At 39.6% G+C, this 16081-nt stretch overlaps 1 protein-coding gene across 14 annotated transcripts in view; it reads right to left on the bottom strand.

Moving 5' to 3' along the window:
• The window catches only part of LOC138761991 (low-density lipoprotein receptor-related protein 1-like), a 1165126-nt gene that overhangs the window by 740202 nt on the left and 408843 nt on the right, over positions 1-16081 (bottom strand). For all 14 annotated transcript variants that reach the window (XR_011356692.1, XM_069935089.1, XM_069935091.1 and 11 more), the window contains 2 exons: positions 14331-14453; positions 107-247 (listed from right to left, as the gene is read on the bottom strand). Coding sequence is in view for 13 of the 14 variants with exons in the window: in XM_069935089.1 (XP_069791190.1) it covers positions 107-247; positions 14331-14453 (264 nt within the window). In the remaining variant the exon portion in view is untranslated. The remainder of the gene's footprint in view (positions 1-106; positions 248-14330; positions 14454-16081) is intronic.

Genomic DNA, 16081 nt, shown 5'->3' with positions numbered 1-16081 from the left:
AATACTAATTTTATTTCAATTTTAGTTCTCAGCCCATACATTTGTGCACAAAGTAAAAATATTACAAGCCGATAATCAAATTGAGAAACATGTCTCTGAAACCTACAGCAAATATCTGTATCTTCATCACTGCCATCGAAGCAGTCATTATCTCCATCACATTTCCAGCGTTCTTGAATGCACCTCCCATTTCTGCAAGCGAATTCTCCAAAGTGGCATTGCTGATGTTTGGGTGGGCCGGAATTTACTAGAAAAAAAAATAGGGTAATAAATATGAGATGCAATCGTGAAATTTTTTTAAAAGTGAATCGTGTTCACTCATTTAAAATTGGTAATAGTAACATAAACCAAACTGTAGCTGATCGAGAAAGCAGAATCAATACATTTCAATACAAATTATCCCCAAATTACTGAAAACTGCATGATGAGAAACTATAGTTTCATTTTACAATTTCTTCTCATTTAAAGAATTGATTTTCGTGAGAAAATGAAGAGAATTTGTTTTATTTTCCACAGAGATCAAGAGCTGAGAAAAACTAGTCTCTGATCTACATTTTATTTTTAAATTCTCATTTTGATGAGCTGAAGTGCCCAATTTAGAATGTAAATGTAGTACATTACACCATGGTCATATCACAATCACATGCCAATGTATATTATCCATCAAGCTGTTGCTCCAGAGAAATTCAGAATTGGAAAGAAAAGCAAAATGCTATGGCTGTTGGAATTCTGCAACATTCCAACAGATACTGTGGGAAAGAGAAAGATCATTGATCCAAATGTCACAATGTTTTGCTAATTTCAAGCCACCTACACATGTTAATGATCAGACAGGCAATTGAGAACTCCTTTATAAACTTGCTGAGCAAAAACCATTTCATCAAAAAAGAGGTCCTGCACAGCTCAGAAATCTTGTGCAATAGAATGCCATTAATTTTGGAAGGGTGGGGGATGATGAGGATTGTCAGATGGAGTGCAAATGCTACACATAAACCAATTTTTAAAAAATCTCTACCATGCCAGGTTCTCCATGCTTCCTCACAAACCTTTTGTCAAATTAGCCAAAAAATACACCAAAAAATTGGATTTTATAATAATATTTTAATACAAAGCAAAAATAAAGTAAAATCAGTTATCTGAAAAAAAATTTCCTGATATTTATTTAGGTCTCCAGTGGCAAATTACTTTGCAAATATTGACAGTGCAGATTCAATGGGCATTCCTAAATGCAAGTATAATAAATTTGCATTCCAATACAAGAATGTATAACATCAGAGGAAATCTGAGAATTTGCAACAAGTTAAAGACTTCGATGTTTGACAATTTCTAAATGCAAAATTTCATCAGTGGAAGTAAAAACACAATGCTGGAGAAATTCAGCAGGTTAAACAGTGTCCTTTATCTTCTTTGGCTTGGCTTCGCGGACGAAGATTTATGGAGGGGGTAAAAGTCCACGTCAGCTGCAGGCTCGTTTGTGGCTGACCAGTCCGATGCGGGACAGGCAGACAAGGTTGCAGCGGCTGCAGGGGAAAATTGGTTGGTTGGGGTTGGGTGTTGGGTTTTTCCTCCTTTGCCTTTTGTCAGTGAGGTGGGCTCTGCGGTCTTCTTCAAAGGAGGTTGCTGCCCGCCAAATTGTGAGGCGCCAAGATGCACGGTTTGAGGCGATATCAGCCCACTGGCGGTGGTCAATGTGGCAGGCACCAAGGGATTTCTTTAGGCAGTCCTTGTACCTTTTCTTTGGTGCACCTCTGTCACGGTGGCCAGTGAAGAGCTCGCCATATAACACGATCTTGGGAAGGCGATGGTCCTCCATTCTGGAGACGTGACCCACCCAGCGCAGCTGGATCTTCAGCAGCGTGGACTCTATGCTGTCGACCTCTGCCATCTCGAGTACTTCGACGTTAGGGATGAAAGCACTCCAATGGATGTTGAGGATGGAGCGGAGACAATGCTGGTGGAAGCGTTCTAGGAGCCGTAGGTGATGCCGGTAGAGGACCCATGATTCGGAGCCGAACAGGAGTGTGGGTATGACAACGGCTCTGTATATGCTTATCTTTGTGAGGTTTTTCAGTTGGGTGTTTTTCCAGACTCTTTTGTGTAGTCTTCCAAAGGCGCTATTTGCCTTGGCGAGTCTGTTGTCTATCTCATTGTCGATCCTTGCATCTGATGAAATGGTGCAGCCGAGATAGGTAAACTGGTTGACCGTTTTGAGTTTTGTGTGCCCGATGGAGATGTGGGGGGGCTGGTAGTCATGGTGGGGAGCTGACTGATGGAGGACCTCAGTTTTCTTCAGGCTGACTTCCAGGCCAACAAGGTCGGGTCAGATACAGCAATGAGCTCTCTGAACCCTTCTCCATTAACAATGGAGTGAAGCAAGGCTGTGTTCTCGCACCAACCCTCTTTTCAATCTTCTTCAGCATGATGCTGAACCAAGCCATGAAAGACCCCAACAATGAAGACGCTGTTTACATCCGGTACCGCACGGATGGCAGCCTCTTCAATCTGAGGCGCCTGCAAGCTCACACCAAGACACAAGAGAAACTTGTCCGTGAACTACTCTTTGCAGACGATGCCGCTTTAGTTGCCCATTCAGAGCCAGCTCTTCAGCGCTTGACGTCCTGCTTTGCGGAAACAGTGTCCTTTATATAGCAAAGATAAAGATACATAACCAGCATTTCTGGCTTGAGCCCTTTATCAACGTATGGAAAAAATGTTGGCAGGTGTCCAAATAAGTGTTGGGGTGTGTGGTTCCAAAGGCAGGCGGTCACAGGTGGAGAAGGGAAGTGCGTTAAGAACTATATTTTCCAGTAGGCAGTGTGTGCGGTTGGCGCGGGAGCAAAAAGTAGATTATGACAGAAGTCGTGTGTGTTGTTGGTTCAAGCAGTTCCAAAAGAAAGTTGTTTAAATGTTAAAACCATGCAAGGTTGTTCTTCTTCAAAGACAAACATAACGTGGTGTCAGAAGTGTGCACAAAGACAAGAGATCCAGTCATGGATAAAGTTAAGTTTCCCACACCGATTTCGTTCACCAGCAATCTAACTGATAATTAGAAACGCTTCCAACAGCTATTCAACATTTATTTAGAGGCTGCTGGAGCAGGAGAAACTGATGAAAAATGGAAAACATCTATTTCTACACTTGATCAGTGAAGATGCCTTGGACTATAACAGTTTTCAAATTTAAGGGATTCAAGTAAACAAGTCGTGAGGGTCACGGATGAGTAAATAGTTCCGAGTGTAGGTCAGTATAAAACTGAAGGGCAAAGGTTTCAGGCAAGGGAGTGAGGAAACCAGTAGTGGTGGAGGGGACCAAGTATAATACATTTGGTCTGATACATTGATAGGGAAGCTTTAATAAGCCAAGTTCAGGCTAATGAAATTAATTCAGATTGAAAACTTGATTGTCATAAATGAGTTGAGCAGAAAGACCAGTTTCTGTGTATCATCCATGCATCACAATTATACTCCATTCCCTGATAACACATCCATCCTCTTAGCTATTATGAAAGGAAGAATATATATTAAAAAGTTTTTTTTTTCCCTCTCTGGACTAACAGGGTAATAGTTGTCCTAACAAGGACAGCATAGTTAGCTAGTGGTGCAACTCTATTGCAGTGCCAGCGACCCAGGTTCAAAAACAGCACTGTTTGTAAGGTATTCAGACATTCTCCCCATGACTTGTGTGGGTTTCTCTCGTGCACCAGTTTCCTCCCAACCCTCCAAAACCTACAGGATTGCAGGTTAATTGGGCAGCATGGGTCTCAATGGCCGGAATTGAAGTAGGCAATATTGTACTTAAGAAATGTTCTATTTGCGTTAAGATCCAAGAAGTGCTTATAATTTCACCTGAGCAATTGACTCACAAAATGAAGAATATGAACAAACTTTGTGTCTGTAAACTCAAATGCAATTATGTGAGATTAGAGAATTTAACTGGAAGCATTTTAGATTGAACACTGAGAAAATCAATGTCAGAAAATGTTGTCCGCTAATTTGTGATAAAGTTCAGAAGATAGAGTGGGCCTGCTTTCTCCAAACCATCCTCAATTAATCAATATTTTAAAATAACAGATAGTCTCAATTTACCACAATCTGATGAGTTTGATTCAAGGTGCTTTCCTTCTCAAATATTTTTCATGTGCCAAAGGCACAAACATGAAGAATGGAACAACAATTAGACAAATATGAAAAAGTAGTCGAAGCAATCGTGGTGCATATATTGACCATTTAATAATTCTTAAACCTGGCCAACATTGCAACATCAAGAATTGAAATCTCTGTTCCATCTCCATTGCATGAAACATGAAATGCAATTTCACGTATTTACAATAAGGACAAGCTATACAAAATGCATGAACTGTTTTTGAAGAGCAAAAAATTGAGAAGAAAATTAAAAGCTCAATTGTGTTATTTTCTATTCTAAAAATGGAAATTATGGACAGAGTTGAATTGTTTCATGTTTGCATTTTTTCCCCCAACAAAAGTTTTTATCCTTAAGATAATTTGCAAGTACTTTCTTTGGAATATGGTCCATTCATCTGCCATAACCAGAGAAACCCTGGATGTGCAGCATTTTCCCCCAAAGTTTCAACTGTTCTCTTATTAAAGGGCAAGAACACTCAAATAAATCGGCAGCCAGTCAAGTCATAGCCTTGCTGTGCAGAGATCTGGGCTCAGCCCTGACCTTGGGGCCTGTCTCTGGAGCTTGTATGTTCTCCCTGTGACAGCATGGGTTTTCTTCCAAATCCCAAAAACATGCAGATTGGGAGGTTAATTCACCATTGTAAATTGCCCAAATGCTCTGGAGAAAAAAGAAAGAATTGAGGGTGGTACAGTAGAAAAGAATGTGGGGATATTTTTGAAACTGGGATTAATGCTGGATTTGTGTAAAATTGGTGACTCACAGTTGGTGCATGGACTCAATCAGCTGAAGGACCTTTTCCCTTTAATGTGTTTCTTTAAATGCAATTCAGACCTATATTTTGCATGAGAGAACTAAAGACAAGTCCTCATTGCAACATCACCAATGCAGTCACTGGGAATTGTGACTTTGAGCTTCGCATTTCAACAATTCCAGATGATTATGCAAAATGATGATTTATTTCAAAATCCTATGTCTGGGCACTATGTATGCAAGCAGCCAGAAGGGGTTGCAGATTCCAGGGAAGCAGAGGATGAGTGCAAGGCACCAAAAAACTAGGGAAACCACCCTATTTGAGAAAGATAACCCTAGGGTTAGTGACCACGATGACAGACCAGCAAGGGGCTCTGAGACTGAAGAACAGACAGGTGGCAGGCTATTGGTGACTCAAGGTGAGGAACCCACATAGGCTGAAGGCTGCTGGTGACTGGCTGAAGGATTACCAGGTATTGGAACCAAGATGCAAAAAGCTGCCGAGCGTGTGGAGGCTTCCTGCTCACGTCAGATTTTGCAGCTGGAGCTCGGGTTGCTTATGGTTTGGACTTAAGGCTGTGTGGCTGCGGAGGCTGCAGGAGTGGTAGAGGTGAATCCATGGCCACTCAATGACTCTGGGTGGGGGTGGGGGGGGAATTCTCTTTTACTTTCCTTTCTCTGATTGTAGGGGCTGCTAGGAATCTTATGCTGACAGTGAATCTTTTTTGCCTTATGGTAGGTTAAAGGAAATTTCAAGTAATATCACATTTTCTACATGATAATAAAATAATCTTGAAAATTATAATGTTCTCATTCAGTGCTATGGTCCTCTGCCTGACCCCAAAGCAAAATAGAAATGGAAATATTGCCTCAAGTCTATAAAAAAATCAATACTGGAGTTCTGAAAGTCTGATCTGTTAATGGCTCATAGACAAACAGACCATCCCTAAAGGAGTTATTAGTGTCCTTAGTATCTGAACCATCTTGAAGCCCACCATATTTTTCAGATTATTAACCATCATGACCATTATTATTAAGTGTGCAAGAAACCCAGAAACTTGCTGATCACAGAACCTGTGCACAACCTCCACCAGTGACAGGGTTGCCCATGGCTCAAACAGGGGAATGGAGAAAAAAAAAGCTAGTTAATTGTAAATTTCCAACTCACTGCTGCGTATACTGTGTGCAACTCCAGTCAAAAAAAAAAGCACCATCTCTCTTGTCTGCTGAGTTGAAGTGAATTAATACCATCCTGTGTCACAATTTCCCTGGATCACTTGATTTCTATTGTCCAATCAGCTTCCTGATGTAAGCTTTTCAAATCCAACTGCCTGAGTCACCTGAGAACAATTGCCAGCTACAGCCTTCGGATAAAATCCCTATTGAACTCTGTTACAGGAACAATCTTGCTGAGAGTATCAGGGAAAGACAAATATGCAATTGGAACAGACAATTTGCAAAGCCCTTCATCTCTATCCAAGGCAAGAAGAAGCCAAAAATGCCACAAGTAAATGTGCTGCCTTCAGATAAAATCCTTGTTGAATTCTGCTAAAGGAACAACCTTGCTGAGAGTATCAGGGAAAGACAAATATGCAATTGGAACAGACAATTTGCAAAGCCCTTCATCTCTATCCAAGGCAAGAAGAAGCCAAAAATGCCACAAGTAAATGTGCTGCCTTCAGATAAAATCCTTGTTGAATTCTGCTAAAGGAAATACCTTGCTGAGAGTATCAGGGAAAGACAAATATGCAATTGGAACAGACAATTTGCAAAGCCCTTCATCTCTATCCAAGGCAAGAAGAAGCCAAAAATGCCACAAGTAAATGTGCTGCCTTCAGATAAAATCCTTGTTGAATTCTGCTAAAGGAAATACCTTGCTGAGAGTATCAGGGAAAAACAAATATGCAATTGGAACACAATTTGACAAACCCCTTCATCTTTATCCAAGAACAAGAAGCCAAAAATGCCACACATCAACTGAAAAATAAAGGTCAATTCATAAAGGTATCGTTAATGAAGTTCTAAAACTTGGCTGAGATGAGCATTGCTGACAAATTCATAAAATATCATCCACAATTGGGAAGATGAAGAGCATGGTAGGATCCTCAGAGATGGCATAATTATAAATATTTTCAAGAGAAGTTCATTGTGGTGACCACAGAAGGATGTCTGCCATTGGAAAGCTTCTATTCTTGAATGAAAACTGCACCAACCTCCATCATTGCACAGCTAAAACAAAGATATTTTTGTCAATGTGTACATTGGGAGACTAAGTTCAAAGTTATTCCTGACTGCTAAGCAAAGACAGAGGCATATTTTAAACACCTATAAATATATAATTTATCCTCCTCTATAATGAAGTTCCACAATGATATCTTGGGAAACCTGAACCACTTTCCATATTTCACATTGCTCTTTCAATGCAGACCTTAATGAAGAAATCTAATATTGCCTTCTAAATGTTAAAATAGCCTCTGAGCATCTGAAGAAGAGAGTATCTAAAGATCAATTTCTCATACCCAGCTTAGACCTCATGGTACAATAGACAGTAATGTCTATTGTTTTTGTTTCTGAATCATGGACGACTTTCACTGACCCTTCAAAGTTCAAGGCAGATACCACCAACCTTGCCTCTGCGAAATCCTCTGATTAGTGGCAGGGCAAGTGGCCCAATGACAGGGATTGCTCAAAGACCAATACCTCCAGCATTAAGACTCATTGCACTCTGGCAATTCTGATTAGAGTGCGATATTATTCACATTCTTGACTCTAGATTCTCAAAAAATGGGAATTCTTTGGACAACATCATGGCAAGGAAGTACCTGATGGGAAGAGAAAATGATTCAAGAAAGTTCTCCTGCACAATGAGTAAAATCACATCTGCTTTATATGAAACAGGTTCTTGAAGAGTAATAAAGGAAAAGTAACTTTGACAACCATGATTTCCTTTACTGGGAGCAAGTCAAAGCTCAATGAATGGAACACGCGTACTATCCAGTCACCGACTTCATCAGGCATGCAATTCCCGCTTGTGGCTGAGTCTGCAGGGCCCATGAGTCATCTGAGACCTGTAGATCTGAAATGGAATTCATCCTTAATCCCAAGGCTACAACTTGTAATCAATTTATCACAGATATTGCATTTTTTAATGCTGCAATTTTATTTGCCTCCAACTCAATTCCATTTCAGGCAGTTATCAATGTGTAACCCCACCCCCACCTGAATCACGGGTCCTCTATTTTGGAATATTTTTACCCTGGGCAAAAGATTCTGACCATCATCCCTTTCAACACTTCTCATCATTTTATAAATTGCTCTCAGGTCACAAGTCAGCCTCCAGTGATCCACCTGTAATAGTTTATTCTCACTGGCTGTGAGATTGATAAACAGTATCTTGTAACCAAGCAAATATTTCCAAATATTTAAATATATCTGATTTTTGATTATTGTTGTGTGTGTGCACTGAAACACAATTTCATCTGGTTATGCATGTTCAATCATATGATAATTAACTTGACATAGTGAGCATCTGAGGGAAGGAAAATTTCCCCTGAATCTAAGTGTTTCTTTCCAATCAGACCACATCTTTTATTAGACTATCATTAAACCTCTTCTATCTAAAGAAACCAAATGTTCATCCTTATAGTCTCTTTGGGTTTTTCTTTCCACCTCATATTTGGAAAAAGTGGCTCCTCTCTGAGGAACTACCGCAACCAATGTTGCAAAGAAAATATTTTCTCTAGTGTGATCCAGGATTGTGATTCAACAAGAGTTTTACAGAATGTTGCACAATTAATGCTGGCCTTAACTTTCCTCCAAGGGTCAATATAAATTAAAATGAAGGGAAATTGTGTTACATCATTGTGTAGTCAGTTACAGTGGAAGAAAAATAGTGGGATAATAGTCAGGTAATGTTTTATTCAAAGAGCCAATGGCAATGAAGATTGAGTCAAGATCTCCGTTTGATTTCTCTTTGCCAAGTTCACTACTCTCATTGTCAATGAAATATTTTTTTAATGAAGCCACAGAATCAATCATATTATCAAAGAAAACACAATTAATACGTTTCTCATATAATTTCTCCCCATTTATTTATTTCTCAACTTTCATGTATTTATTATAAACAGGCAACAACTCCCTAGGGTGAAATTCAGATTTCTATTTTGGTTTCAAACCAATATACTCAAAGCAATATTTTTCTGCCTTTCTTCCCCGAATAAACTTCAAGTGACTGTTAAATGAGGAGATGCATGAACTTCCTCATGTCAAATGTTAGATTTGCTTAGCTGCAGATCTATTGATGCCTTGTGATTTCTCACAAAGAAAATGTGGCAACTCTTTTTTTTAAATATTACCCCATGGAGTGCTGATTTCGAGCCAGCTGGCAACCAGTTGAAATTGTTTCAGTTTGCTGGAAGCAAAAGACCTGTCCATCCCTCTTGAACCTGCTTGATCTGATACATCCATTGCCATTGCTTCATGGGAAATGGAATGAGTTAACCCCTCTGATCAGGATTGCTAAATGACCATTTATGATCAAATCCTCATAGAACAATGGAACATTATAGCCCAGTAACAGGTCATTCAGCCCTTCTAGTCTGTGCTGAATTATTATTCTGCCTAGCCTCAATGACATGCACCCAGCCCATATCCTTCCAATCCCCACCCATCCAATTATCTGCCCAAGTTTTTCTTAAATGTTAAAATTCAGCTGGCGTCTTGTTCCAGACATCCACTACTCCTATGGGGAATTAAAATTTTAATATGAGATTGAAACTGAGATAATCATATGGAATTACAGGTCACTATTTTCTCACCAGGCTTATTTTACATGTATTGGGCTCATAAATGTAACAATGCAGTACACAATCATGTTAACGATGTCATTTTTCTGACCTACTTATAATTATTTATCTTGCAAAATGTCATTCTTGATTTTCGTGCCTATAGTAGAGGATGATGGCCTTCATTCCACTGATCCACAGAGCGAAGATGCCTGTGCATGTATTTGTTTAACGTGTACGCGATGTTGCACTCCAAGAAGTACAAATCAACCCACTAATTCCAATAACATGAAAGCCATGACAATTGGAGCTGATGGATTTGCTGCTGCCTTCACAGTCATTGAGTTCAGACTAACTTTGTCCACCTGTTCCACCACTGAGGGTTTGATTGGATTGTTCTTTATCAGGGACATCACCCTCAACCATACCGCATGGGTGACCCTTCCAGGAGCATAGCGCCAGATGGCATCACTCTCAGGATCACAGGACCTTCTCCATCACCACAAGGTGACAATTCATGGAGTAAAATCTTGATTTCATTTGGCTTTTTAAACCACCTATGTTCCACAGTCTCTTTAGCAAATGCTCACCAAATTCAATTTGACATACAAAATCTCTCCCAGAGAACCAGAAAATAAATTGACAAGAATTATATGGCAGTACAGTGGTCAGGCTGCAGTTTATTTACAAGATTCATAACCCAAAGGCAGCACAAATTGTCTGGAGGCCTGAGATCAAACTGCACCACAGCAGGTGTGGAACTTAAATCCAGTTAATCATCTGCAAATTGGAAAACAAATCGCCTCTAGAATAATAATCACAAAAACTATTTGATTGCCAGAGGGGAAAAATAAACTGGTTAAACATCCTTCAGAGAAAGAAACTTACCTCATCCTTACTCAGTCTGATCTAATTGTTTCTCCAAACCCACTCTATAGGACAAGGATAAGAAAACAAGTAGGCCATTCATCCTTCATCATTCAATAGATAGTTGATCAAATATTGTTCAACTCAAAGTTCCCTTTTCCACTAACTCTTACTTTACACACTCATTAAGTTCAAATTCATTCACATTATTTCTAAGAATACAGACATGACATCACATACAACTCTGAGATTCTATTTCCTGTCAGAATTATTGATAATTGTGAAATATACTCAAGAAAAAAAAGATACATATACAACGGAGAGATAATGTAAGCAAAGGAAGAAATGTAAACAAATTGTTCAATAGAGGGGAAAATATTCAGTCATGAGTGTAAAGCAAGTAGAGCAGTGGGCTAAGTATGCAGCCCTCTGGTGTTTCAGTGCTGATGGAGATTGTGGAGAAAATGTTCTTGCCAATCCACACTGATTGGGGTCTGGAGGTGAGTAAATCCAGGATCCAATTACTCAAGAGGGTATTGAGGCCAAAGTTTTGGCACTTGCTGATGGATTTTGAGGAGATGATGGTGTTGAATGATGAAATGTAGTCAGTATACGACATCCTGATGTATTCATCTTTGCTGTCCTGGTGTTCCAGAGTTTTGTGCAGTGCCAGTGAGGTGGCATCTGCCTTTTGGTTAGTGAATTAGAACGGATCCATGATGCTCGTAAAGCAGGGGCTAATTTGCTTGAACACCAGCCTCTGAAAATACTTCATCGCTGTGGATTTGAGTGCCAACGGTTGGTTGGCAAGTTACTGTACTCATAGACATTTGATCATGTCTACCCAAGTCTTCAATATTCAAAAAGACTGTTCTCCACAGCTCTCAGTAGCAAGGAGTTCCAAAGACTCCCAATTTTTACTAATTCTCTAGAGATATTGTTCTCTCTTAACCACTCCTCAACATCATGGAATGTTTGTTGCATCTTCTACCAGAAAGACTGATGAAATATATTCACTTCTGGGGAATAAGGAAATGACAGAGTTGTTACCTATTTCAATACCTTAATTCTCCTGGTTAGAAGGGTGGTTGGGGGCTAGGGTGCGGGTGGTGGTAATCATCCTCCTTTCTCCTGGTCCAACTTATTTCTCTTTCCTAGTTCTAATAAAGAGACTTAGTCTGACAGTCACCACAACAATTCATACTCTCTTTAACATGCCCATCAGGTCAGGTGATTAATGTTGCTTCAATAGTAGTGTTGAAGGACATGCAGCACCGAATGCATCAAAATTGAAGTGAGAGCCTAATGATGTAGTTGGATTACAATTATACATTACAGCAAAATAACCAGGCAATATTTCTTACAACTAACAGAAACATAGCCAGTTGACCAGAAATTTTACTGATCCAGCCACCTAAAGCAAATGTCTATTAGAGCAGGTCAGAAGCTAGATCACCTTTCCTGTTATCACCTCCTGACATCTCAACTTTCCAACATTTTCAAGTTAGCAATGTTATCATTCTATTTGCCTGGATTAATATTGCTCCAAAACTTTGTGATAAACTTGCCATTACACAGGAAAAAGTAGCAGGCATGATTAGCACACCATCAACAATTAGCCTTTCACCATCAACATTAAGTAGTTGCAGACTCTACTCTAGTGGTTCTCAACCTTTTTCTTTCTACTCACATACCATGTTAAGTAATCCTTATGCCTTAGGTGCTCTGTGATTAGTAAGGGATTGCTAAAGGTGGTATGTGGGTGGAAAGAAAAAAATTGAAAACCACTTTTTAATCGTACCTAATGGACTAATTATGTGCACAGTTTCATAACTCCAAAAGAAATGGGCTAATGATAATTTTTCTCAAGCAAAATTTTTCAGTAACAATTGGGTCTAGAGCAGTGACTTTCAGCCTTACCTTCCCACTCACATGCCACCTTAAGTAATCCCTTACTAATGACGGAGCACCAATGGTACAGGGATTACTTAAAGTGGTATGTGAGTGGAAAGAAAAAGGTTGAGACCCACTGCTATACCTTCTCCCAAATGCACTACAGTTACTCACCTTCACTATTCTGATACAACTCTCAATTCCGTGGTCTTCAGGACCAAAGAGAAAAGTACAAACCAATAGTCACTCAAAAACACCACCTCCTGCAAGTTCCCTTCAAAATCACAATTCACCCCAACTTGAAAATGTATTGCCTGAGTTTCACTATCACTTGCTCTTGGTCCTAGTCCTCCTGACCTCGAAGCAGCATCTTTGCCAGCCTTGGTTCAAGGCATCTTCTAAAGGCCAATTGGGGAAGGGCCATAAAGTCTTGCCTTGCCAGCAGTACCCACATTCCCTCCCCCCACCAAAATTAATAAATGAAAATAATTAATAAAGGCTTAAAATGTTTCAATGACTTAGAAATTAAATAGTAAAGCAATGTAAAAGTTTATTTTGATATAAAAGTATTTTTGCTGAAATCTTTCCTTTTCCACCTATCTTTGCTTCCACTACGATCAACTCAGCCCTCATCTGCATATTCTTCATTGCCCACATAGCTGTCCTGACCCCCTCTGCCCCCCCCCCCATACACAACAAGAATAGGATTTCCCTTGTCCTCGCCTACCACCCCACCAGCCTCTGATTGCTTTAGGACTGAGACTGACTATGTATCAAATTGAATTTTTATGTTTAGCTTTGGCCATTTCTAAAAAAAAATCTGATTTAGTTTGAGGAATGCAAAGATAGCATGCTGAAATGAAATCCTGTATTCTTTTAGAAAAGATCATTATAATTTGAGGGATAAATATCATTTTTTGTAACTTAACATCACTACTGTTAAAATTAAGATGCTGCTCTTTTGCTGAATGCTGTCAGTTCAAAGGAATCACTCATATTCTGATAAAGGATCATTGACCCAAAATATTAACCTGTTTCCTCCTCTCAGGTGCTGTCTGACTTACTGAGTATTTATACCATTTTCTGTTCTTATTTCTGAGCCTCCAACACATCAATGAATTGTCACAAATAACAAACTAGTCAAACATCAAAAGAGCAGGGGAGTTGAATAACTGACAGCAACTTGGAGATATCAAGGTTAAACTATTTAAACATGAACATTTCTCATGCTCTTCTCTTATTTTCTTGTGGCATGGAAGGGGTCTAGTCAGCCAGTTAGGATTTTGCTGGCTCTTGGAACAAGCAGATCCATCCCATCATCTCACTTATTTCACCGGTACTCATTTTCTCTCATGTGAGAGGATAGTACAAGAGGGGTGAAAAAATAAAGGATATGCTCAAAACTTCATTTATGAAGTGCAACTTTCTTTCAAGCACCTGGGAACTTTTGGCCGGTAAATGCTCAAAGTTAAGGAGCATCATTTATGATGTATTTGAGAACCTCAAGGCCATATATCAGGAACATAGAGTTTGCATAAATAATAGTTGGTCAGCATCATCTCAAATGACTTACTCTCTCTCCTGCACTGCCTGGCACATTCTTTCAATGGAGAGGTCATCTCAGAACTCACATGATCAGAGGAACAGCTTAAAGTGATCTGTTAATTGTTGAATATTTCCTTAGTTTTTAAAGTCTCTTCTTGAAATGACAAGGTTAGGAACATAGGAAGTAGGAACAGGAGTAGGCCAAAAATGGCCCATCGAGCCTGCTCCACCATTCAATACGATCATGGCTGATCTAATTTATGACCTAACTCCACCTACCTGCCTTCTCCTCATGTCCCCAATTTCACGGACAACTGGAAAGATACAGATACAAAGTAATGAACTTACATTTGCAGGTAATATTGTCTTCATCCAAATATTGGCCATCAGCGCAAGCACAGATTCTGCCTCCAGGGATTATTAAACATAATCCATTGCATCCTCCATTGTTTCCTCGAGTTGAATTTTCACCTGAAAATAGTTGGCATAGAGTTACAAGTAGTAATTTCTCAAACTTACTATCCATTCTATACTCACAGTCCATGTCTGCAGTTACCAATATGTTTATAGAAACACAATGAAAGTCATATATAGTAAATTAATGAAAATATTATCGAAAAATTGAATGTTATATTTGCTTTCGACAATGCTTGTTCAATAAAATGGGATGGATGCTCTCCACCCTGTCTCGCCAACCAACCATTCAGTGTTGTTAATGCCTCATTATTATTGAGCAGATTGAACATGAGAGTATATGACTATGCAAACTCAACTCAGAAGCCACAGGAACAAATAACAAATTGAGTATGTAATCAGATTCTAATCCAGAATCCCCATCTGTAATAGGCACATTCTAGGAATGATAAATTGGCCACAGTATTACCAGAAATGGTGCACACCACATTCAAGGTACAATCACACGATCAAGCAGTCCAACTATACACCCCAAAAGAAAACAAAAAGTAATTTTATGTTGAGTAAAAATATACTATATGGCGTGCTCACTTTGAAACTTGGCAATTTATTGAAATATTATCACTCATTCCAACATATTATGCATCAACTTCAATTATCAGGAACTTTTCATCCACTATTGTTTCCTTTAATAATTTATTCCAAAGAAAGGAGCACTGTTAAAAGTTTTGCTCTGAAGTCAGAAACCTCCAGGTTTAGAGCAATTAGCATTCTTGCATCACACCAAATAGACTGTGCAATCATTGTTGTAAAACAAAGAAATGCTGGAGGAACTCAACAGGACTCCCACCATACATAGGAGGTAAATATATATATATATATATATATAAATACCAATGTTTCGGGCCTGAGCCCTTCTTCAAGGAATGAGTAAAAAGCAGACATGTGCCTGAATTAAAAGGCTGGGGAAAGGAAAGAAAGGGCGGGGGAGAAGGACAGACCAACAGAGAAAAGGTGTTCATTGGATATGGATATGAGGTTTAGAGAGAGAAAGGTGATAGTTTATTAGAGTGGTTGGCTTTGTAAACACAAAGCCGGGGGAATAGAGACAGAGGGAAAAGGAAAGAAAGAGAGAGAGAGTGCGAGCAAGAGAATGTGCACTTGAGGAAAGGAGACATTGGTACAGATAAAGTGGGAGAGTTCATGGAAACAGGAGAAATCAGTATTAATGCCATCCATTTAGAGGGTGTCCAGATGGATGTGATGTTTTGTTCCTGGAATTTATGGTTGGTCTCAATCTAGCAGTTCATTAGACCATGGACAGACATGTCAGCAAGGGAACTGGGCAGGGAATTGAATGGGTGGCCACTGTAAATTCCTCACTATTGCAGCGGGGAGAGCGAGGAGCTCAATGAAGCAATCTTCCCGTCTACATCCAGTCTCTCCAATGTAGAGAAGACCACAATGCGAGCACCAAATCGAGTAGATGACCCCTGCAGATTCACAATCGAAGTGTTGCTTCACTTGGAAGGGTTGTTAGTGACCCTTAATAGTGGAGAGAGAAGAGGTCTGAGCACAAGTAGAGCATCTCCCACAGTCACAGGGACAGGTGCCAAGGGGGTGATTGGTCGGAAGGGAGGATTGGGCGAGGGAGTCATGGAAGGAATGGTTCCTGTGGAAGGCAG

Source organism: Narcine bancroftii, chromosome 4, assembly GCF_036971445.1.
Source record: "Narcine bancroftii isolate sNarBan1 chromosome 4, sNarBan1.hap1, whole genome shotgun sequence".
In the NCBI taxonomy this organism is placed as follows: Eukaryota; Metazoa; Chordata; class Chondrichthyes; order Torpediniformes; family Narcinidae; genus Narcine; species Narcine bancroftii.
This window is presented reverse-complemented; position numbering and strand designations above follow the sequence as displayed.